Below are 24,003 nucleotides of genomic sequence, written 5' to 3'. Positions count from 1 at the left end.
CCTCCTCCTCCTCCCTCCTCCTCCCTCCTCCTTCTCCTCCTCTTTCTCCTCCTTTTCCTCGTCGTCCTCTTACCTGAGCTTGACACTTATACTCCTATGTGAGAGTTCTGGCACTGAAATAGGGTGTGTGTGTTGTTCTTTATGATGCTTTTTCTTGAAAGCAATCCAGTATTTCTGGTTACAAAATGGATGTTTATTAGATGTTTTATTGCATTTTTGATTTAAAAAATGAGCAAGAAAAGGGCAATAAGACCCTGAAGAATCGTCAGTCAGTCCATCAGTCACCAAGGATCTCTTATGCGCCAGGCACTGGGCAGACTGAGTAATTTGCTTTTGTATAATCTAGTCCTCTGATCCTAAACATTTACATTTGTATAATTAAGTCCATTAAAGCCTTATGCTGGTATCTCATCATGGTGTGGCATGGAACTTGGCTTCTCAATGGTAATACCACAGAATGCAACCTCTGGCAGACTCTGTGAAGGTTTCAAAGCCTTGTAACAGGTTGTACATCTCTTGTCTGAGGACCAGCAAGCCCTATAAAGGATCATCACCAAGTTCCCTAGGGGACGATGACTTTTTCAACCACAGAAGCTGTCAAACACTATGTTCTATAGTAATGGATACGATCCATGACAATGCATTTGCTGAGGAAACAGAATAGGTCAATGGAAAAAGCATTAATTTTGACATCAGAGCACAGGGTTCGAATTGTGGCTGCACCACTCCCTAGCTGGTTCCCCTTCAGCATGTCACTCTACCTGTTCTGTAAAATGAATGAAGCAGAGAAGATGAACTCTGAGGTCACTTCAATTCTAAAGCTGCAATTTTAGAGAATCATAGATGCCAGAAGTATGTCGGAAAAGAGTCCTCTTCACAAATAAATAAATACAGAAATACAAAAACATTCATATATATGTATATATACATACACATATATATCTATGTTTATATACATATGTACACATGGACACACTCATATACACATATGTGTGCATATAATATATATGCTATTAAAATTTCCTTTATTCTGGATCTCCTAATAGAGACTAGAAATTCATTTTTCTGAGATGAGGATTTTAAGCAGCTTTAGACAGTGTCACTGATTTACTTATCATAGATTTTTTTTTACCCTTTTCTGCATCTTCTTTGCCCCATACTTACTTCTGTTTTTATTTAGATATTTTCACTTCTTTTTTCTAAGGAAACTTCCACTGTGAATTCTGGAAGTAAATGTTAATATAGGGAAAATAAGTAATTAAATAAAAAAGTATTTGAAAAGGTCTACCTGAGCCTTATATTCAATAAAATTTTCTCATTTTTCTCAGCACCTTATTCCCAAAAGGAGTTTGTGGTTTTTTGTTTGTTTATTTGTTTGTTTTGGCCAAACCGTCCTTTTGGCTCAATTCTACCAATAATATCAAAGTATTGAAGTTATTTTGTGGGGATATTTCATCAAATACCACTTTGTTAATTTAGACAGAGAGATCTAGCAAACTTTCCCCTCTCAAAACAGGATTATCTAAATTAAACATAGAAATGATAATGTATGTCTTTAGTGAACTAAGCAATTCAACATAGACTAAGATTCTTTCTGAGTTAAAAGTTGTGTCAAAATCATTTCAGTAACAGCAGAGACTTTCAATCTCTATTCTGTCACTGATATGGGTACCATATTAGACAAGCCATCACCTTAATCCATTCTTAGTTGATGTCTTGGATCATTCAAGCATCTTTGGGGATACTATTTTCTACTTCTTTTTTACATTTTTTTATAAAGATTCATAGTGGTTTCGTTAATGGAGCTTTCAAGTGACACACTCACTGTCATCATCATCTGCATAACTATTATTTTCATTATCACATCCATCTAGAAATAATTCATTTCATGTAGAAATATGGTTACTTTGCTGCATGTACCATTTTTTAAAGTTAATATTGGAGAAAGAGTTCAAAACAAGAACAAGGAGAGACCTCATGAGGTCTACCCTACTCATTTTACAGATCATGGAGGTTAAGTTAATTTCTCAAATTCACACAAGTAGTAAGCATAATGAGTGAGATTTCAATCCCAGTCCTCTATCTCCTGAGATGTACTTTAAAAAATTATTTTTCATTAAAAAGTAAAAAATGTCAACTGTAGCATTCAGGCTATTATAAAAATGGCCTTTCAAGATAGACCAATTGGTATTGTGACATTTTTATCATATACCCCCTCCCCTTTTTTAAAGATTTCTCATTTAATCCGTATGCTGAGTAGCTCTGTTCATATTCTTTATTTATAAAATGTGTAGGAGGTGGAGAATCTGTTTGTGATTATAGCAGCAGTTTTACATATTGGAGACATTCGGTTTACTGCTTTGACAGACGCTGACACAGCATTCGTGTCTGACCTCCAGCTGCTGGAACAAGGTCAGTGCAACATGACCTTCTGACATCCCTTCCTTAATGCCATTGAAAAGAAATTCCAAAAACTGACCAGTAGATGGAGACATAGTACAGAGAAGTCCGGGCTTCATCAGCTAACATGGAAAGCAAATATGGACATAACTTCCTACTTGCCATTTTTTTATCTTTCATAAATATGCATGACTATAAGGAACAGAAGACAATGATAGCTTATATAATTGTATAGCATTATTGAAGTTCATTATGAAAGGACATTTTAGCTTATATTTATTCAAATTTTGTAACCTCCCCAAAAAAACATTTCTGGGATATTGTCACTAGGTAAGAAATTTTGATTCCACTAGAATTCATAACTTTTACATTCTTGCCAAAAAGCGTTTGTTCTTTTGAAGTTGCCTGGCTGGTCACTTCAAAATCTTTTTAAAGTGGCCTATAAACACTGGTTGCCAATTAACAACATACCTTCTGTCTAATACCCAGATGATCTAGACAACAATTGGGAAAAGCCTCTATGCAGTAAGAAAAAGGAAAGCAGTGTTACAATAGAAATTGCAGAAGCACAAGACCTACTTAAGGGCCTGGTAACTGGAAACTGATTTTTCCTTTTACTAATTGTGATTAAACTTCTAATTTTTAAACATTTAAACATTAAAGTGTTGATATTTTTCATATATAGTTTTCACAAAGCCTACATGAAATGCCCCTATATTTATATGCATGCAAATCTCTCAATTGTAATATATATATATAGTAAATGACATGGCTAATTCTTGTGTAAATTAATTTTTCATTTTAGTGGCTGCAATGCTCCAGGTATCATCAGATGAATTAGTGTCTGCCTTAACAAGTGATATTCAATATTTCAAAGGTAATTTTTTTAACTTTTATTTTTAGTTTTTTGCTTTGTGGAGGGGGGAAGGCAGGGCAATTGGGGTTAAGTGACTTGCCCAAGGTCACACAGCTAGTCAGTGTTAAGTGTCTGAGGCCGGATTTGATATTAGGGAACTCTTTATCCAGCTATCTTTTTCTATATTTCTATCTCCAACTCTTTCTATTTACAGCATAGGAAATGAGTCCAGATGTAAGTATTTGGTCCTATTCCTCTTTTTTTAGCGAGTCACTATTTTCAGAACTCTAATTCAGAGTCAAACTTTTCACTAATTCATCTGATTTATTCACTGTTTATCTGATAAGTCACTTCAACTCAATTCAGAAATTCTATTCAGTAAACATATATTAAACATATATTCCATGTCAATGACACTATATAAGATGGTGGTGATAAGTGGATAAAGAATGAAAAAAAATTGTCATTCAGCAGTTTGCATTCTTCTGGTGGAATAAAACATGTGCACAAATGAATTAAGGGTAATTTGATAAAGGAGAGAAAATTAACAATTGAAGGAAATGGATGCCTGGCCTGTGTTTTGAATAGGATGGGGATTTTGAGTAAAAGGGAGGGTACTAGATTTGTACGAATGTACAGAAATAGAAGAATAAATGCCAAGTATGGATAATAGCTAGAAGTCTAGTTTGGTTGAATCACAGAGGGTATGAAAGGAAATAGAATGATTCAAGGATAGAAAGGTTACTTGGAGTCAAACTGTGGATTAATCTAAGTGACAAAGTGAGGAGTTTTTGTTTTAACCTAGAAAAATAGCAATCAACTGACAAATTGTAAACATGGAAATGATATAATGCCTTGATATAGGGACACGATTCCAAAGCGTCACTAAGGTTTAGGCTGATTCTATCTACATTTGGAAGGTTCAGAAATCTAGCTAAGAAGCAGAAGGGTATGAAGGGAGTAGGAAGGAACCATGACCTTGCTCCCAGGATTTAACTTGTCTTCACGCTTCCCCTTCCCCCCCCCCCACCTGTTCATCTATTTGGTAGAACAGAGGAAAAGTAGGGTTTTCACAAAAGAGCTCTTTGTTGGTTATTGGACAATATCTTTTATCTACCTTGCTAGGCTAGCCTTTAGAGATTAAAATTGGGAGGTATATGGACTGTGCACTATTAGAAAGGGTAACATCTCTGACAGGTTGACCTAAATTAATGGACCAAGAATAAAAGTCTATATTAAGCCTGAAGTCATGAAATAGCTATAAGGAACAATTTTTTTTCATTTCTGAAGAATTTGGCATATAGGGCTAAGAATCACTGGTTTATAGCCTAACCAATACGGAAGAAAGCAAGGTAGAATTTGAAGAAAGCCTTTTTATTCTTGCTAAACAAGGACTTCTGACATTTTCATTTTTTTAATTTTTCAATTAATTTGTTTGTTTCCTTTTAGTTTACAGAATTCAATTCCACAATTCCTTGAGTTTCACATTTTGTCCCCCTCTCTCCCCTCCCCCCCCATGGCAGCATGTAGTGAAGTATAAGATCTGTAAATACTTTCACATTATACATTAGTCAGGTTATAAAGACAGATTGTATCAGATGGAATGAAAAATGGTAAAGAGGACATAAAACCAAACAAGAGAAGGAAAAAAGATCAGGTATTTTGCTTCCACCTGTATATAAGCTCAGTTCTTTCTAGTTCTTTCTCTGGATGCACATATTTCTCTTCATCGTGAGTCTTTTGGGAGTGATTTATATCACTGCATTGCTGGAAAGGGTACAGTCTATCAAAGTTGGTCATCACACAATGTTGTGTCTGTAATTGTGTACAAATTTCTCCTGGTTCTACTCTTCTCACTCAGCATCACTTTATATAAGCCTCTCCAGGTATATATGAAGACTGTCTGCTCCTCGTTTTTATAGCACAATAGTATTCCATAACATGCATATACCACAACTTGTTCAGCCATTCCCTAATTGATGGGCACCCCCTCAATTTCCAATTCTTTGCCACCACAAAAAGAGCTGCTATAAACATTTTTGTACATATGGGTTTCCTCTCACTTCTATGATCTCTTTGGGATATAACTCCAGGAGTGGTATTGCTGGGTCAAAAGGGTATGAAATTATTTATAGCCCTTTGGGCATAATTCCAGACAGCTCTTCAGAAAGGCTGGATCAGTTCACAACTCCACCATCAATGCATTAATGTTCCAATTTGCCCACATCCTCTCCAGCATTTGTCATTTTGCTGTTTTGTCATCTTAGCCAATCTGACTGGTGAGATGTGGTACCTCAGAGTTGTTTTGATTTGCATTTCTCTAATTAATAGTAATTTAGAGCATTTCTTCATGTGCTTATAGATATCTTTAATTTCTTTCTCTGAAAATTGCTTGTTCATATCCTTTCACCATTTATCAATTGGGCAATGACTTGTATTCTTATAAATTTCACTCAATTCTCTGTATATTTTAGAAATGAGTCCTTTGTCAGAGACATAGGTTGTAACGATTCTTTCCCAATTTCCCACCTCCCTCTTAATCTTGGTTACATTGGCTTTGTTTGTACAGAAGCTTTTCAATTTCATGTAGTCAAAATTATCCATTTTACATTTTATAATGTTCACTAATTCTTGTTTAGTCATAAAGTCTTTCCCTCTCCACAGGTCTGACAGGTAAACTATTCCTTGTTTTACAAAACTGCTTACAGTATCAACATTTATACCTAGATCATGCACACATTTAGACTTGATTTTGGTATATGGTGTTAGATAATGGTCTATGCCCAGTTTCTGCCATACTAAATTCCAGTTATCCCAGAAGTTTTTATCAAGTAGTGAGTTCTTATCCCCAAAACCAGGCTCTTGGGGTTTATCAAACAATAGATTACTATAGTCATTGACTTCTGAATCTCGTGTGCCTAATCTATTCCATTGATCCACTCCTCTATTCCTTTCCAGTACCAAGTAGTTTTGATGACTGCTGCTTTATAATACAGATTAAAATCTGGCATAGCTAGTCCACCTTCCCTATAATTTCTTTTCATTAATTCCCTTGATATTCTGGACCGTTTATTCTTCCAAATGAATTTTGTTACTATTTTTTCTAGCTCTATAAAGTAGTTTTTTGCTAAATTAATTGGTATGGCACTAAATATATAATTTAATTTAGGTAAAATTGTCATTTTTATTATATTAACTCAACCCAGCCACGAGCAATTGATATTTTTCCAATTAGTGAGATCTGACTTTATTTGTGTGAAAAGTGTTTTGTAGTTGTGGTCATATAGGTCCTGGGTTTGTTTTGGCAGGTAGATTCCCAAATATTTTATAATGTCTACAGTAACTTTAAATGGGATTTCTCTTTCTATCTCTTGCTGTTGAATTTCATTGGAAATATATAGGAATGCTGAGGATTTATGTGGGTTTATTTTATATCCTGCAAATTTGCCAAATTTATTTATTGTCTCAAGTAGTTTTTTACTTGATTCTCTAAGATTCTCTAAGTATATCATCATATCATCTGCAAAGAGTGATAGCTTGGTCTCTTCTTTGCCTAATTTGATTCCTTTGATTTCTTTTTCTTCTCTAATTGCTACTGCTAACATTTCTAGTACCAGATTGAATAAGAGGGGCGATAGTGGACACCTTTGTTTCACCCCTGATCTTATGGGAAATGCTTCTAGCTTCTCCCCATTACATATAATACTTGCTGAGGGCTTTAAATAGATGTTACCTATTATTTTAAGGAAGGCTCCATTTATTCCTATACTTTCTAGTGTTTTTAATAGGAATTGATATTGTATTTTGTCAAAAGCCTTTTCTGCATCTATTGAGTTGATCATGTGGTTTCTGCTAGTTTTATTGTTGATATGATCAATTATACTGATGGTTTTCTTAATATTAAACCATTCTTGCATTCCTGGAATAAATCCTACCTGATCAAAGTGTATTATTCTTGAGATACGTTACTGTAGTCTTTTTGCTAGTATTTTATTTAGAATTTTTGCATCTGTATTTATGAGGGAGATTGGTCTATAATTTTCTTTCTCTGTTTTATCTCTTCCTGATTTAGGTATCAATACCACATTTGTGTCATAAAAAGAATTTGGTAGGACTCCTTCTTCACTAATTTTCCCAGATAGTTTGTAGAGTATTGGAATCAAATGTTCTTTAAATGTTTGATATAATTCACTAGTAAATCCCTCTGGCCCTGGAGGTTTTTTTCCTAGGGAGTTGACTGATGGCTTGTTCAATTTCTTTTTCTAAGATGGGGTTATTTAAGTAATTTAATTCCTCTTCAGTTATTCTGGGCAATGTGTATTTTTGTAAATATTCATCCATTTCCCTAAGATTGTCAAATTTATGTGCATACAATTGGGGGAAATAATTCCTAATTATTGTTTTGATTTCCTCTTCATTGGAGGCAGATTCACCCTTTTCATTTTTGATACTCATAATTTGGTTTTCTTCTTTCTTTTTTTTTTATCATATTGACTAAGGGTCTATCAATTTGGTTGGTTTTTTACATAAAACCAGCTCTTAGTTTTATTTATTAATTCAATAGTTTTCTTAATTTCAATTTTATTCATCTCTCCTTTGCTTTTCAATATTTCTAATTTAGTATTTAATTAGGGATTTTGAATTTGTTCTTTTTCTACATTTTTCAATTGCATGCCCAATTCATTGAATTCCCTTTTCTCTAATTTAATCATGTATGCACTCAGGGATATAAAACTTCCCTTAAGAACTGCTTTTAATGCATCCCACAAATTTTGGTATGTTGTCTCATTATTATCATCCTCTTGAATGAAATTACTGATTGTTTCTATAATTTCTTGTTTGACCCCCTCATTCTTTAGGATTAAATTGTTTAATTTCCAATTAGTTTTAGTATGTATTTCCATGGTTCTTTATTGCATATAATTTTTATTGTATCATGATCTAAGAAGAATGCATTTAATATTTCTGCCTTACTACATCGAATTGTGAGATTTTTATGCCCTAGAATGTGGTCAGTTTTTGAGTATGTGCCATGAACCGCTGAGGAGAAAAGTATATTCCTTTTTATCCCCATTCAGTTTTCTCCAGAGATCTATCATACCTATCTTCTCTAAAATCCTGTTCACCTCCTTAACTTCTTTCTTATTTATTTTGAGGTTAGATTTATCAAGTTCAGAGAGGGGGAGATTAAGGTCTCCCACTAGTATAGTTCTATCTATTTCTTCCTCTAATTCCTTTACCTTCTCCTCTAGGAATTTGGATGCTATACCACTTGGTGCATATATGTTAAGTAATGATATTGCTTCATTCTTGATGGTGCCTCTTAACAGGATATAGTTTCCTTCCTTATCTCTTTTAATTAGGTCAATTTTTGCTTTTGTTTTATCTGAGATAAGGATTGCTACCCCTGCTTTTTTTTTACTTTAGCTGAGACATGATATCTTTTACTCCAGCCTTTTACCTTTACCCTGTGTGCATCCCTCTGTTTCAGATGTGTTTCTTGTAAACAGCATATTGTAGGATTATGATTTCTAGTCCATTCTGCTGTCCATCTCCATTTTATGGGAGACTTCATTCCATTCACATTTACAGTTATGATTGTTATCTGTTTCTTCCCCTCCATCCTATTCCCACCCCTGTTAATGTTCATATTTCCCTCCCTTCTTCTTCCCCCCCTTAATAGTTTTCCTTTTGACCACCACCTCCCTCAGTATTCCCTTATCAGCCCCCCTCCCTTTACCTCCCCTTTCCCCTTACTTCTTCCCTCTCTACTAACCACCCCCCCCCGCTTTCATAGCCCTTTCCCCCTCCTACTGCCTGTAGGATATTTTAATACTTAATAAAGTATGTTATTTCTTCTTCTCACCAAGAGTGACAGGAACAAATCTCATGAGAAGCTCCTCTCCCTCCCCTCTTTCCCTCTAAATTGATACTTTTTGCGTTTCTTCTCCATGGAGTCCTATGCTTACCTGGTTGTTATTCCCTCCTTGCACCAGAATCAATGAGGGAAAAGCTCACATGATTCTCATCTCCCTCCCTTCTTTTCCTTTGCTATACAGTTTTTATGTCTCTTTGTGTGGCATAATTTACCCTTTTGCACTATAACCATCCCCTTTCTTCCATTGCAGTCCCTTTGCAGCCCTTAATAAGATTTTTTTTAATTGTCATTTTGTGTATTTTATATTCATACCCTCTACTTGTCTATAACCAGTTTGCTCTTATCAAATAGCTTGGTGTGTGTGTGTTTTCTTTGTTTACCTTTCTACGTCACTGTTGCATCTCATAATTGGAGGTTGAATTTTCCATTGAGTTCTGGCTTTTTATCAAGAAGGTCTGGAACTCTGTTATATCGTTGAATGATTATCTCTTTGCCTGAAAAATTTTGCTCAGTCTCGCTGGGTATGAGATTCTTGGTTGTAACCCGAGTTCTTTTGCCTTCTGGAAAATTGTATTCCACTGCCTCCGATATTTCAATGTAGAGGCTGCCAAATCCTGTGCAATCCTCACTGTGAACCCTCGATATTTGAATTGTTTCTTTCTGGCCGCTTGAAGTATTTTCCCTTTTATCTGGCAATTCTGGAGTTTGGCCTCAACATTTTGAGCACTTTTCAGTTTGGGATCTCTTTCAGCAGGTATCCAGTGGATTCTCTCAATTTCTATTTTACTAGTTTTTCTATTTTCTAGTATCTCAGGGCAGTTTTCCTTAATGAGCTCTTGGAGAATGTTGTCCAGGCTCGTTTTTTCATCATGATTTTCTGGTAGGCCTATGATTCTCAGATCATTTCTTCTGGATCTGTTTTCCAGGTCAGTTATTTTTTCTTTGAGATATTTTACCTCTTTTTCTAATTTTTCATTCCTGTTATTTTGTTTGACTAATTCTTGATTCCTTGTAGAGTTATTTGTTTCAATTTGGTTGATTCTTAGCAAATCATTTTCCTTGGTTAATTTTTGGAGCTCCTTTTCCATATCATACTCTTTTCTTTTTAGAGAGATGTTTTTCTCATTATAATGTTTTTCTAATTCTGCTATTTTGGTTTTGAGAGAATTATTCATTTTGTCTTCTATCTCTCTCATTCAGTTTTCAAAGTTCCTTTTGATCTCATCTAGGAGAGCGTTCTGTGCTTGGGACCCATTCCCTGTTGTTGTTTCTGCTGTGGGTGTGGAGTCCACATAGTCTCCTTCTGAATTTGGTTCCTCCCTCTGAGGATAGTAGGACTCCAGACTATTTGTCTTTGTAGTCTGCTTTCTACCCATTTTGAGGCAGGGCCCTAGCCACACCCTTCCTCTAGGGATCCCAAGCCTTTACTGTAGAGGGTTTTGCCCTGGGGCAAGATTTACTATGTTTTCAGGCTCAGAGGGGGGGTTTGGAGCAGGTGAGGTTCACTCTGTCATCCTGGTCTTTTGAGGTACTGATAAGGGCTTTTTTTTTTTTTTAATTTCTGGGCTATGAAGTGGTAGCCTCAGGAGTATTCGCTGTCCAGGACAGGGGCCTCTGTATTTGGTTCTTACCTTGCTCTTTCCGGTCCCAGCCCTTTTGTGATAGGCCTGGTAGTGGCCCTTGTGGTTGGTGGGACAACTTGCCCTCCGAGTTGATTAGACCCCTTCCAGGCCTGCCTCTGCCTGCTGGCCACACCTAACATTTTCTAAAAGATTTCTACTGAAAGAACATGATGGTTCATACACTCTTACTTTGGAGAAGATATACTCAAGAATTACAGTTGAATGAGAAATTATAGCTAGTGGAGGAGCATCTTCCAAGTAAAATACATCTGTTGCATGCTCTGTCCTCTAGCTGGAAGGTGAATCCAGGTTCTCTGACTCCAGCTAAGTGTTCATTCCACTATACCACACACATAACTCTAGCTCCACTTCAGATGATACCATAAGATATTCTTCTGACAATATGATCTTGTAACCCCTCCATTTTAAACATATTTTTCTTGCCTCCCGTTGTTTTCATTCCCCTCCATCCATTGACCTTGTTTGTCTTTCCCACGTAGAGCTCCGATTGCTTTCCCAATTCATCACTAACTCACTTCTAATTTGATTTGCTCAGTTTCTCATATTCTCAGTTTCAGGTTGCCTGTGCAATCCATCAACAGGAGTAGTTGATTTTCTTCATGTCTTAAAATCTACAACTCCCTTCAAGTCTGAGTTCAATAACCATCTTTTTTAGGAAGTCTTACCTGAATTTTAGGATTTTAGGTCCCCCATATACGTAAGATACTAAAATTGTTCTATATATTTACTTGTCTGTGAACATGTAGTATTCCCTCAGCAGAATATTAGTTTCTTGAGATCACATATCTCCGGCATCTAGCACGGTATCTGCCATGTAATAGGTATTTAATCATAAGGCATTAATAAATGCTTTATGACTAATTTATGAGGACAAGGTCTACAAAGCTTTGCTGGATTTATGAAATTGACATGACTTGGCCCACTACAATTGCATTCAATCTAATTTCAACTAGCCTTTCACAATGTTTGTTTTTCAATTCAAATTCTCCCAATCCTGCCTGTGCAATACCTTGCACATCCCTACTTTCCTTTCCATTTTCCTTGCCACAATATCAGTTCCTGATATTCTCATTTCATGCCTCACCTGTTGCGAGAAGTTGCTAACATCTCCATTACTTTAGTTTCTTCTGTCCAAAATTTTCTGCGTGCTACAACTAGAGTATTGATCCTCTGAAACAACACTTCCATTATTATTCATATAAAGAAAAAAAACAACATTCAGTGGCCCTCTATTGTCTACATCGTAAGCTCCACATTACTCACCAAGTCTTTAAAGTACTCTACAATCTTGTTGCAACTTATCTTTCTTGGTTTGTTGGTCACTACTTCATTAAATGAACTAACTACACTTCTAGTTTCACTACTATCCAATGATCTACTTACATGACTGTGCTCTCCCATCAAATATTGAGTCTCTCTGAAATTCTCTCTCCCTATCCAAAGTCTACCTAACCTTTAAGAATCAGCACAGATCCTATCACCTCACCAAAGGTTAGATGGATCACCCTGTTCTGAAGTGATTTCTCACCTTTAAGGAACTATAATAATTATTATTTGTAAAATTCACTTTGCAAATAATCATGTATATGATTATATATCATATGGTATATGGTACCATATGATATATCCCATACTCTGGTATATGGTTCTGGTTGTTGGCTTGAATTAACATTTGAATTTGTTATCATTATTTAAATTTTCATGTGTTTTTTTTAATCATGTTTCTTAAATAGATGATGAATTTCTTGAAGGCAATGACTAGATCTTTTTATAATTACATCTGTTGTGGTGGTGATCAGTAAATATGGGTTCACTTGATTTTGCATTTTGATTTGGTCTCAATAGGAATTTATATAAAGCCTTCACACTGACTTTATTGATAGATGATAAATCTCAAATAAATCTTCATATGTTATCAGGAACCTCATAAGGAATGAAGTTTGTCAAAAGGTAGTTCTTTGTCAAGGACAAAAACTACATATTTCATTAAGGTGCATTACTTAATACCCACAGAAATATTTGAAATACCCATAGTAAACACCTATTAAAAGGGATGTTGCAATAAATTCATAAGTTGAAGTATCCTTAAAAGTCATTCTTAGGATGTATCACAATATGGCGATTGGCCTCACCCTATCTTCATCTCTCCATTCACTTAATTGAATGAGTATTTCCTACAAGCACGAGACATAGCACCAGGTGCTACTGATAAGAAGACATTCACTTAGAATTTAATGTTTTCTATCAGGCTAAATGAGCTGTTAAAAGTTCAATTTGGGGGTAAGGAAGCTCTTAAGATTGTGTCTTATTTTCTTTTTCTTTATATTTTATAGGGGATACAATAACAAGACGACATACTGTAGAAATTGCTGAATTTTATCGTGACCTCTTGGCCAAGTCAATATATAGTCGCTTGTTTAACTTTTTAGTGAATACCATGAACTGCTACCTCCACAGTCAAGATGAGCACAACAGGTAAAAGATATACTACCATCATCCAGCCCCTACTGGTATTCATGTAATATTCAATATAAAGAGCTTGACTTAAAAAAAAAATAACCATGCTCAAAATGCAATGAAACCTGATGGTTGAGCCATCATTAAAACATTTCATTATCACAAATTGGTTTTACTTAAGAGCTTCTTATTGATCATTCTTCCAGGGCTTAGCCCTGCTGTTGATGGATGAATCAAATCATTTGTCATGTGCAAATATGCAAATATGCTCTATCTGGACCCAAGATATATATGGCCATTTGCGCATCAAGCAGTATCAAAAATTTATGAGCCTGGATAGAAGTCTGAATACAAACCAAAACCTGCTAGAGCACTCAAGTTTAGTGCATATTCTATGACTCTTTCAGCTCTGATTTGAGGATATATTTGGGTTTAGTAATGCTTCCTCTTATTTTTCCCCCACATAATTTGTGAGCTATTTGACAAAGAGTCTCTATTGGCTCTTGGTTTAATCATCTTTAAGCAATAGCTTTACAGGGTTATTTAATGATCTAAAAATTATATGTCTGCTTGGCACTTAGTCACTTTACAGATTCGTTAATATTCTTGTCAGTAATTATGACATTAGAGCAGGTCATTGAAAACAAAATGTATTCGGGGGGCCATCAAATGCATATTTAAAGTGTCCTTGCCTTTGAAAAAAGCCTTGGGAGTAGTTCTAAATTTTCTGCATGTCATCATATTTAACACATCATATAGATAGGTAACTAGCTAGGTAGAAAACTAGCTGGATAACACATTATTGTTTTTGAAAAAAAAATATCAACTAAAGAAACCCTTGGGAAATAATATCTTATTCCAAGTGAAACTCAGATATAAATCTAATAATAAAATTATGGTAAGTTGTACTTATAAATGTCTTTTCTTTTTGAGCATGGATGTTCAAATATTAACAGTTTTCATAACAATGTTTAATGTGATACTAGATACAATTAAGTGAAACTTAACCTCAGTTTGAAATACTATTTATTATGTTGTCTATTTTGTCAATTAATTCTATTTATATTTAGGTGGAGAGTCTTTGAAAAAATAATAGCATGTCAACCATAAAAAATCATCTTCTGTTATTTTTTTCCAATTATAATAAAGTAGATACTGAGAACAGTATAGAAATCCAACTGGCCATTAATTTTTCAGAATTTTTTTTATTTCTTTAAATTCCCCAGAGGCCTTTATTTTTTAAAGTTTTAATAATTTTTCCCTTTTTTCTTTTTAGAATTACATAATTATAAATTAGAAAATTATTGTGCATGCAGCATTCAGTCTGTATTATTTTAATTATGCTTAAGATTTAAGAAAAAAGGGGCGGCCAGGTAGCACAGCGAGTAAGAGCACCAGCTCCAGTGTTGAGAACACCTGGAGATCGAATCCCGGGCTCAGACACTTAGCACCCACCCAGAAACACCTGACCGTGTAACCTTGAGCAAGTTACTTAACCCCAATTGCTTTAAAAAAAAAAAAGATTTAAGAAAAAAAATATTGACAACAGTGTTATCTTTTAAAATTTTCAACTGAGTCAATAAACAAAGAAATGAATGTGAAGTAAATGGAACTGGGGTTATCCATTATCATATGTAGAAGTAATGCCTTATTGTAATGCTAATATATAGAATACATTAGTGTATTCATATAGAGAACAGAGAGACATGGACAGACAGACAGACAAAAAGAGACAGAGAGCTAGAAACAGAGACAGAGGACTATAGATTACATTTTTTTGTTCTCTATTTTTTACCCAATCAAAAAAAATTTAATTAAAATGTCAATATAATTCTAGAAAAAAATGTTAGTTGTAGTAAGTTCATAAACTCTCAGAACTTCAAGGGGTCATCTTTGAGATTATCTTGTCACACTACTTTATTGTTCTTTTAAATGAAAAAAAAATGCAAGTATTTCCATTTGTCTCTAATTGAGGAAGTCTTGGGATCCCAGGGAACAATATATATATATATATATATATATGTATATGTATATATATATGTATATGTGTGTGTCAAAAAGTTTAAACTGTTTGTTTAATAAGTCTCAAACTTTAAAACAGTATTATTTGTTGTTTTCACACATAACTAAAAAAGCTAACATTTGAGGAATCATCAGTTCATTTCTAGAAATATTTATTAATGTCTTTTGTGTGTAAGACACTAGGGGAGGGATAGAGTGATAAAAATATAAGTAAGAGAGATTCCCTTGTCCCTGAAAATTCCATGAAAAATAAACAGAGCTTTGGTTTTCAGTCCACCATTTTGATATAATAGTTTTTGTTTTGTTTTCATGCACTGACACTAATTCTGTACATTTCTTTGGGAGATTAAATGGCATTTATATACAATAATATGCACTTAAAAGACATATGAATATCAAAGCAAGCAAAATATTTATGTTTTGAATACTATAACAGAAAGGTATTAGGAAAGATACACAATTAAGATTGCTTGTTTTAACACAGGAAAACACCTTCAAGTCCAGAGGAAAAAAAGGCTCACCTTTTTCTTCATGAACTTGTAGTTTGAGTCTAAATTACAGCTCAAATCATTATAGAAAAAAAATTTCCTTTATTCATTCACCAAGCATTTACTGTATTAAGTAGCTATTGTGTGCTCCTGGATTAGATTATGGTTTGTCCTTCATTGTTGAAGAGGATCATGACATCAGGAAGATGATGACATAACTTGCAATTGACTTTGATCTGAGTGAGGGTGATGGGGCTACAAAGGCGAAAATGATATAGTTCTTGCCCTCAAGGAACTTATATTCAGTTAGGGAGAACACGTTAGATATTCCAATAAATAAAACAATCTATACAAAGTAAATGTAAGTGATTGACAATAGGAAAAGGAAGGGATCAAAGTTACATTTAAAATTTTACATTTAAATACAAAATTACATTTAAAGTTTACAATGTTAGTTCTTTTGAGGGCCAACATTGTTTCATTTTTATCTAAGAATGCCCAGGTTAAGCATAATGCCTAACATATAATTAATGCTTATTGGTTGATTTTTTTTTAAATAGAAGTCTGTAGGAGATGGTGCTTGAATTGAGTATTAACAAAAACTAGAGAAAAAGTGAGGAAGGAATTCATTACAGATAAAGAGGGATAGACAGACTGCAAAAGCACAGAGATGGGGAATTGAAGGGAATGAAATCTATGAAAAGATTGAGTGGGCCATATTAGCTGCAGCAGAGTTCATGAAAGAGGAATAATATGTAATAAAAGCAATAAGACTGGTCAGGTAGACGAGAAAGGCTTTAAGTAAAGTGGAATGGAAAAACATTAAAAACATTTCCTATTTACTAAGCATTGTAACACCAAGCACAGGAGTTTATATTTTCTCCTAGCCATTAGAGGGAGCCACTGGACCTCTTTGCACAGGGAAATGATGTGATCAGTCCTACCATTTAGGAATATCATTTTGGCAAAGCAGCATAAGGGAGACTGAACAGAGAAGACATTTGAAGCAGAAGCTACTGCAATGCCAATTAAAAGCAATGAAGATGTAGCCACGTGAATGGAAAGAACAGGACAGAAGCCGGAGTGGATGATACAATAGCTATTAAGATGAACAAAGTCTTCAAAATCCATCTAATGTATAGTTTTGTTTTTTGTTTTGGTTTTTTTGATTTCCACCTAAAACATCACCAATTTCCATTTATAGATTAATCTGAACATTTACTTCTTTGGCCTGGAGAAGTAGGATTGTGTACATAGGAGGAATTACAGTGCCCCTGATACCCAGGATGAAACATTATACTTACTATGACACAGAAATCATTGCTTAAACCCTGAGACAATTTCTTTATCCATAAAATGGGTCTGATAATACTTGTTGTACCTATTTCATAGGGGTGAGATGAGAGGAACTCATAAACCAGAGAACACTTTATAAACATGAGTTAGGATAATGACAGACATCCATGTCTATGTCTCTTAACTGATCAACTGGAGTGATTGCAGTTGTGACCACTATACAAAATGACTGCACCAGACTAGTTTTTCATATGAATCACAGAATATCCAAGTGGGAAAGGGCCTCAATGGTACAATTAATAACTAAATCAAACCTCCTCTTCAATATTTCCTATAAATAGTCATCCAGTCTTTGCTTACAGATCTCCATTAAGGGGGAAACCTCAACCTACCAAGAAACTCTTCAGACTTTTTTAACTTTTAACTTTTAGGTAGCATATGGTTTTCTTTTATCTAACCTAAACCAATTTACCTCTTTTCACTTTCCATTTATGGCCCATTGTTCTGTCTTTTAGGGTCAAGAAGAACAAGTTATATAATTATTCTTCCACATGACAATCCTTCGTAAATTTGAAGACTAATATTATGTTTACCCCTAAGACTTCTCTTTTCTCATATCACATGAACTCAGGGACTCTTATCATAATGGGTATTCTTCTTTGCTCCTAAGCTTATCAATGTCCTTTCTAAATTACAATGCCTACATTTTTGGAATTGATAGCTTTGTAAATGCTTATTTTATGGAATTGAGTCATTCTAATGAGATTTGAGGTAGAACAAATTTATATTAAAAATTTCCCACTAACTTTTAATAACAAAATAATGGAAAACATATGCTGCATCTGGTATAAAATGAAATACTTTAAAATGGAGCAAACTTTCATAAATCACATGGTTTAGTCAATTGTGTCCCTACTTTTGGGGGGAAGGATTCTATTGCTTTCCATGGTTGTATCCGCACTATTTGGAATAGGACATTGCAAATGATGGATGCTAAAGAATAATCAAATAGTACACTACAAATAACATGTGAAATGTTTAAAGCTATTCAGCTGTCCTTTGTCTCAAATAAAAACATAGAAACAAAACATACATGGTATCAAAAACCACAAAATTTGATCATCAGTATTACCTTACTATGGATATTGTTTTTACTTGAAGCAATAGCTAGCATTTATTATACTATAAATGTAGCACTCAGTATGTTTCCTTACCAATTAGGCTGAATTTTTTTAAATGAACGATTCATGTCAGAGGCCTGAATAAATATTCAGTAAATATAATTTTGATGGAGAAATAAAATAGATTTACAATTAAATACAAAACCCTAAATATGTATGTATATATACATATGTAAATGTGTGTATATGTATATGTGTGTATACCTTTAAAAAATTTCTTTAGGAAGAGGGATGAAGGGGAAAATTTAGGCTATGTAAAAACAAAAGTGACCAATAAAATTTCATTTTTAAAAGAAATTTCTAGTTATAGGTCTGAATACAGTAGCATCTAATTTTCCTAGCATTATTAGAGAATGAGGTGTTTCACACAAATTATAATGATTAGTCATGAGTAATAGTTATAATACCCTTCCACTGAAGTTCTGATCTGATGCCTCATCATGGCAGGGTGGTAACCTTGGGATCTTTAAGAATATGCCAGCAGAGCTCAGCTTCTGCCAAGCCCTGCTAAGCCCTGCCAAACCAGAAAGACTTTGAATATGGTCGGCAATGGAGTATATGTCTGTTGTCTGAAGACTTTGCCCAGCAAAGTTCAGAGATTTTCATCACCAGGTGATGAATCATTCTGGTCTTAGCAACACAGACCAGTGATTAAGGCATGAAGGGGTTGAAAGCCAGTGGAGGAAATGCCCACACTGATTAAATCACAGTTCTTTTGAAGTTAGGATAATACCGTCTTACATTTGTAGAATGCTTTAGAGTTTTGGAAATAGTTTCAAATACATTGTTTTATTTGATACTCAGGAAAATCCTGTAAATCAAGCATGACAGGCATTATATCCCCATTATTCAAAGGAGAAACCAGTTTTTAGAAGCCAATATAATGGATAGAGCACCAGACTGGAAAATCAGGCCATCAGAGTTGTAGTTTCTGTTATTAACTATTATAGCTGTGTTACTTTACACAGATTAATTTTTTTTCTAATTTTAAGTCATTTTATTCATCTAAAGTTGAGGTGCTTTAGCGCTAAATTTCTCTAACTCAGAAAGTTTCAGGGACTTACCAAAGGATTGTTTTGGAGTTTGGACTAGAACCTAGCTCTTAATTCTTTTAACTGCTTCAAACATCAAATCTTCTCTTGCTTTAACTTTTTAAAATATATCTTCATATGCATTATACCCTTCTCTTTCTTCTCAAAAAGAAGCTATTTAATATAAGCTGACCTTTTCTCAATGGAATAGGATCATCACTGTTTTCTTAAGTAGCATTGTGGTATAGCAGAAAGATGTAATCGTATGTTGGGAGTACAAAATCTAGCTCTTCCATCTAATTTCTGGGTTCTTTCATGGATACATACATACATGCATGCATGCATACATGCATATGTGCATGTGTATATATATATACACACACACAGAGAAATCTAGATATATATAGAAATTAAATATAAAGAGATTTGTATAGTTAGACTCTGTGTCTTTCTCTGATATATATGTATATATGATAAATTATTTGCAGAAATATAGTCTAAATCTCTGCAAATCAATGAATCTATGAAAATGTGTGTATATGGGTATGTACATATACCCATATACACACAAATACATCTACATATATATTTATAAATATATCTCTGTGCCTCAGTTTCCTCATCTGTAATATAACATGGTTGAACTGGATCAGAGTTATTAAAAACTCAGCTAGTGAGTCACAGTACTATGTGTGATTCAATGTAATTGGGAAATATTTCACAAAATAAATAATAATACAATAAAACATCGATAATATTAATTTTTGTTTCCTAAGTTAAAAGGGGGCAGTTAGGCAGCACAGTGAATAGGGTACAGGGCCTGCTATCAGGAAGATATGAGCTGTGTGTGACCCTGGCCAAGGCACTTAACCCTGTTTGCCTCAGTTTTCTCATTTGTAAAATGAGCTGGAGAAGGAAATGGCAAACCACAGCAGTCTCTTTGCCAAAAACAACAACAACAACAAAATTGGGTAATAGAGTCAGACACAACTTAAACGAATAAATAACAACAATGTGCAGATCATAGAAATCTATTTCTATTTGATACCACTGGATTAAATGCTTTCCGAATTTCATTCCAATTCTTTATCTATCCTCCCGTGATTCTATGATCCATTCCAACATGAATTTATTTACTGCATACGCATGAACCCATTAAGCATCGTGATACAAAGTCAAAACCAAAAAAGCAGTCTTTGACCTCAAAGAGCTTACATTTTCCTAGGTATATAGAACATATAGGCACATAAATTGAAGGAAAAGAAGAACTAATTATTATAAGAATGAGCAAAGGCTTCCTAATTGTAGATAATTCATAACCTGAGAGCTGAAAGGTGTTAGCAATGCTATAAAATGTAGGTGAGAAAGGAGTACATTCTAGGAAGGAGAGATAGTTTATGCATAAGCATGGATGCAGAAGATATAATCTTGCATTTGGAAATAGGCTATAGGTTATTTGAGTGGAATGCTGAATGTGGGAACATAAACATGCAAGATTATTGTAGTAGAGAAGAGACAGATTGTGAAGGGCTTTAAAGTCCTGGCTGAATAATTTCTATTAATCCTAGAAGCAATAGGGAGCCACTAGAGGTTCATTGAAGGGGGTAGAGGGTGAGTCTAAGCACATGCTTAGACATGTGCCTCAGAAAAGTCATTTCATTAGATTTGTAGAAGATAGATGGGAGAGGAGAAAAAGTTGAAGCCAGCAGCCCATTTATGAATCTTCATAATAGTCCAAGTGAGAAATGGGACATAAAAATGAGAAGGAATCAATCAGATAAATTGGGTTAGCCTTAGGAGAGAATAATCATGAAAACCCAGAAAAGACATAGTAAGGAGGGAGTAGAGAAAAGTGTCTAGTGTTTCAATATATCAAGAAGGATAAAGACAGAAAAAATGCCTTTGTATTTAGTAATTAAAATACCTGTAACCACCAGCTGTGTTGACATGGACCAGTTTTGGTTTTAAGGATAACTGAAAAAAATTAGTATCTCTTTGTCTCATATCATCCCTACTCGGTGTTTTTCTTCTGAGAAATTTCTAACTGCAATAGCTCATACCTATGTTTCTGCAGACATTAGTAAAAGGTACCCTGTATCCTACATAATCCATGAAGAAACAATGATTTCTCAGGGTATAAAATTTAATTTATTTTTATCCATAGAACATCCAAAAGTTGATGGTGATGATGATGAGCAGTTATATAGTGTTTTAACATTTTCAGGATGCTTTACAAATGTTCGGTTTGGAAAACATTCATTAAAAATAGGCAAGAGGGGCGGCCAAGTAGCACAGTAAGAGCACTGGCCCCAGACTCAGGATGACCTGGGATCGAATCCGGGCTCAGACACTTAGTACCCACCAAGAAACACTTGTCTGTGTAACCTTGAGCAAGTTACTTAACCCTAATTGCTTAGGGGTGGCCAGGTGGCACAGTGAGTAAGAGCACTGGCCCCAGAGTCGGGATGACCTGGGATCAAATCTGGGCTCATACACTTAGCACCCACCCAGAAACACCTGGCCGTGTAACCTTGAGCAAGTTATTTAACCCCAATTGCTTAGGGGTGGCCAGGTGGCACAGTGAGTAAGAGCACCAGCCCCAGAGTCAGGATGACCTTGGATCAAATCCAGGCTCTGATACTTAGCACCACACCCAGAAACAACTGGCCATGTAACCTTGAGCAAGTTTCTTAACCCCACTTGCTTAAAAAAAAATTAAAATAAAATAAAAATAGGCAAGAAATCTATATAAACCCACTGAAAACTGTAACATAGTGATAATTTTATATTAGGAAATAGAGGAACTGTGGAAAATAGGAACTGCGATGAAATCCTCAAGTATGGCCTCTCTACTCATAATTTTTTTTATTATCTTCATTGAAATGAAAATAATTTTCATTATTTCTTTTAAGTCAAAATGTATTATCCAGCAGATTAGCAGTGATACGGGTTCTATCTCCCCAATGAATATCATCTTCCTTTATAAGTTTTGTTCATTATGGCCAAACACAAAGTTTTATTCTTGCTAATTCTTTTCAGGAAAATTTTTTAATGATTGCTAGGCTAGTCCTTCCTGCAATGAGTTACCAGATTTAGAACAGGAAATAAGAGGATCTTATGACCTTTAAATAGATTGTCTTGTTTCCTGACTGTGCTCAATTGCCCATCTCCCCCTGTTACAGCAGGTGTTAGAGCAGAAAATGGCACAGCTCTCAACTTCTTCTTTTGGTTTTCTGGTAGATCATTTTCCTATAGCCCTTGGATATGATCATTTGCAGGTCTTAAAATGTAAAGGCTCAGAAATTCCTTTTTGGAACAAAACTCATGAGAGATTTCTGTGCTATTCTAAGAGAATTTTCCACTCTTAAATTTCTATAGTTCTTCAACTTCCTTTTTTTTCCTCCCTTTTCTTTATGTCTTTAAAGATTCTTTTTTTACTTTGTGTTATAGAAGATTTTAACCTTAAATTCCATTTTTAAAATGTCTAAATATTGAGTTACTACTTAAAATTAATAACTTTGGTAATATACAGAGGAAAAGTAAAAATAACAAATTAAAAAAATGTTTTCCCCATCCCAAAACACCCCCCAAGACTTTTAACCTTTCCTCTATTCTGAAGAGAAAGAATGATATCTGTTTTTACTGAGGAGCATGAAATGCTGAATGAGTATTGGATGCAGGACCAGCCTTAGAGCTGGAAAATCCATTTTCAAGAACTTACTGACACATTTAAACTATCAGCATTTTGGGGAACTTTAGATTTTAAGGTAGAGGTGAGTTACAGATCAGTATTGGTAGAAGGAGTCTGCATACCAGGAGCTACTGACACTGTTGAAATAGATTGAAACCAAACTTTTCAAAACCAACCTGATGTGATTTCATTTTTAATAAAAGCACGACCAGCCCTTACCAATGGGATTTCAGGTATGGATTTCTACTGGTGGTTATTCAACCATCATTTGTGACTATTTGAGTATTGAATTGCTTTTGGTTATATAGGGTCAATATTAGAATTAATTAAAAAGATTTTTCAGATGTCTTTAATTTTTTGACTAATCAATGATAGGCTACGATTTCAAAATAAACTGAAATCCCGATATTTGAAATCTGTCTTCATCTTTAGTTTATTTTTTAAAAACCTATAGCATTTATCTGATAAGCAAAAACTCTAATAGATTCTTTCCTCAGAAACTGTAGTTAAGAATTAGCATTTTATGGAGGATATGTGAGCTGCATGCCCTAAAGATCTCTATTGGCACTGACCCTTAGGGTTCCCATATTTCAGGACGATTATCCTTCCCTTATTGAAAGCAAATTTGAAAAGTGGAATGTAGCATAATAGATGGGCTTCAGACCATAGCTACACATATGTATAAGAGTGAAAGTAATGAAAGGTGAATCCTAATGGAAGGGGTCTTCAGTATGTAAGAAATGATGGAATGAAAAGGCAGATAGAAGCCTTCTTTGAATTATACAGATAGATGGGAGTTAGTGTATCACTTAAGTAGGCAGAACCAAAGTATAATGTCTAATTAATCAATAGTAACCATGTTAATTGTAAATGACTCTCTTAATAAATTTTAAACACACTAATTTCATATCATAAAAGATATTCCTTTCTTTGTTTCTGAACCACAATTTTATATTTCTTTCTTCATTGCTTTGTGCTACTTTCTGATACATGTACTCAGCTTTAGAAAAAAAAAAAACTAGTCAATTTTCTTGCAATAAATTCCAAGCCCAATAGTATT

At 34.5% G+C, this 24,003-nt stretch overlaps 1 protein-coding gene across 1 annotated transcript in view; it reads left to right on the top strand.

The window, feature by feature from the left end:
- The window catches only part of MYO16 (myosin XVI), an 871,975-nt gene that overhangs the window by 533,871 nt on the left and 314,101 nt on the right, over positions 1-24,003 (top strand). The window contains exons 20-22 of the mRNA XM_069094125.1: positions 2,295-2,412; positions 3,206-3,277; positions 13,111-13,252. Of these exons, the coding sequence (XP_068950226.1) occupies positions 2,295-2,412; positions 3,206-3,277; positions 13,111-13,252 (332 nt within the window). The remainder of the gene's footprint in view (positions 1-2,294; positions 2,413-3,205; positions 3,278-13,110; positions 13,253-24,003) is intronic.

The sequence above is a fragment of the Petaurus breviceps genome, unplaced genomic scaffold (genome assembly GCF_028583685.1).
Source record: "Petaurus breviceps papuanus isolate PSGF00001 unplaced genomic scaffold, PetGlider_PUasm1.0 214, whole genome shotgun sequence".
NCBI classification, from domain to species: domain Eukaryota; kingdom Metazoa; phylum Chordata; class Mammalia; order Diprotodontia; family Petauridae; genus Petaurus; species Petaurus breviceps.
Note: the sequence above shows the minus strand (reverse complement) of the source record. Positions and strands in the feature narration are given on the sequence as shown.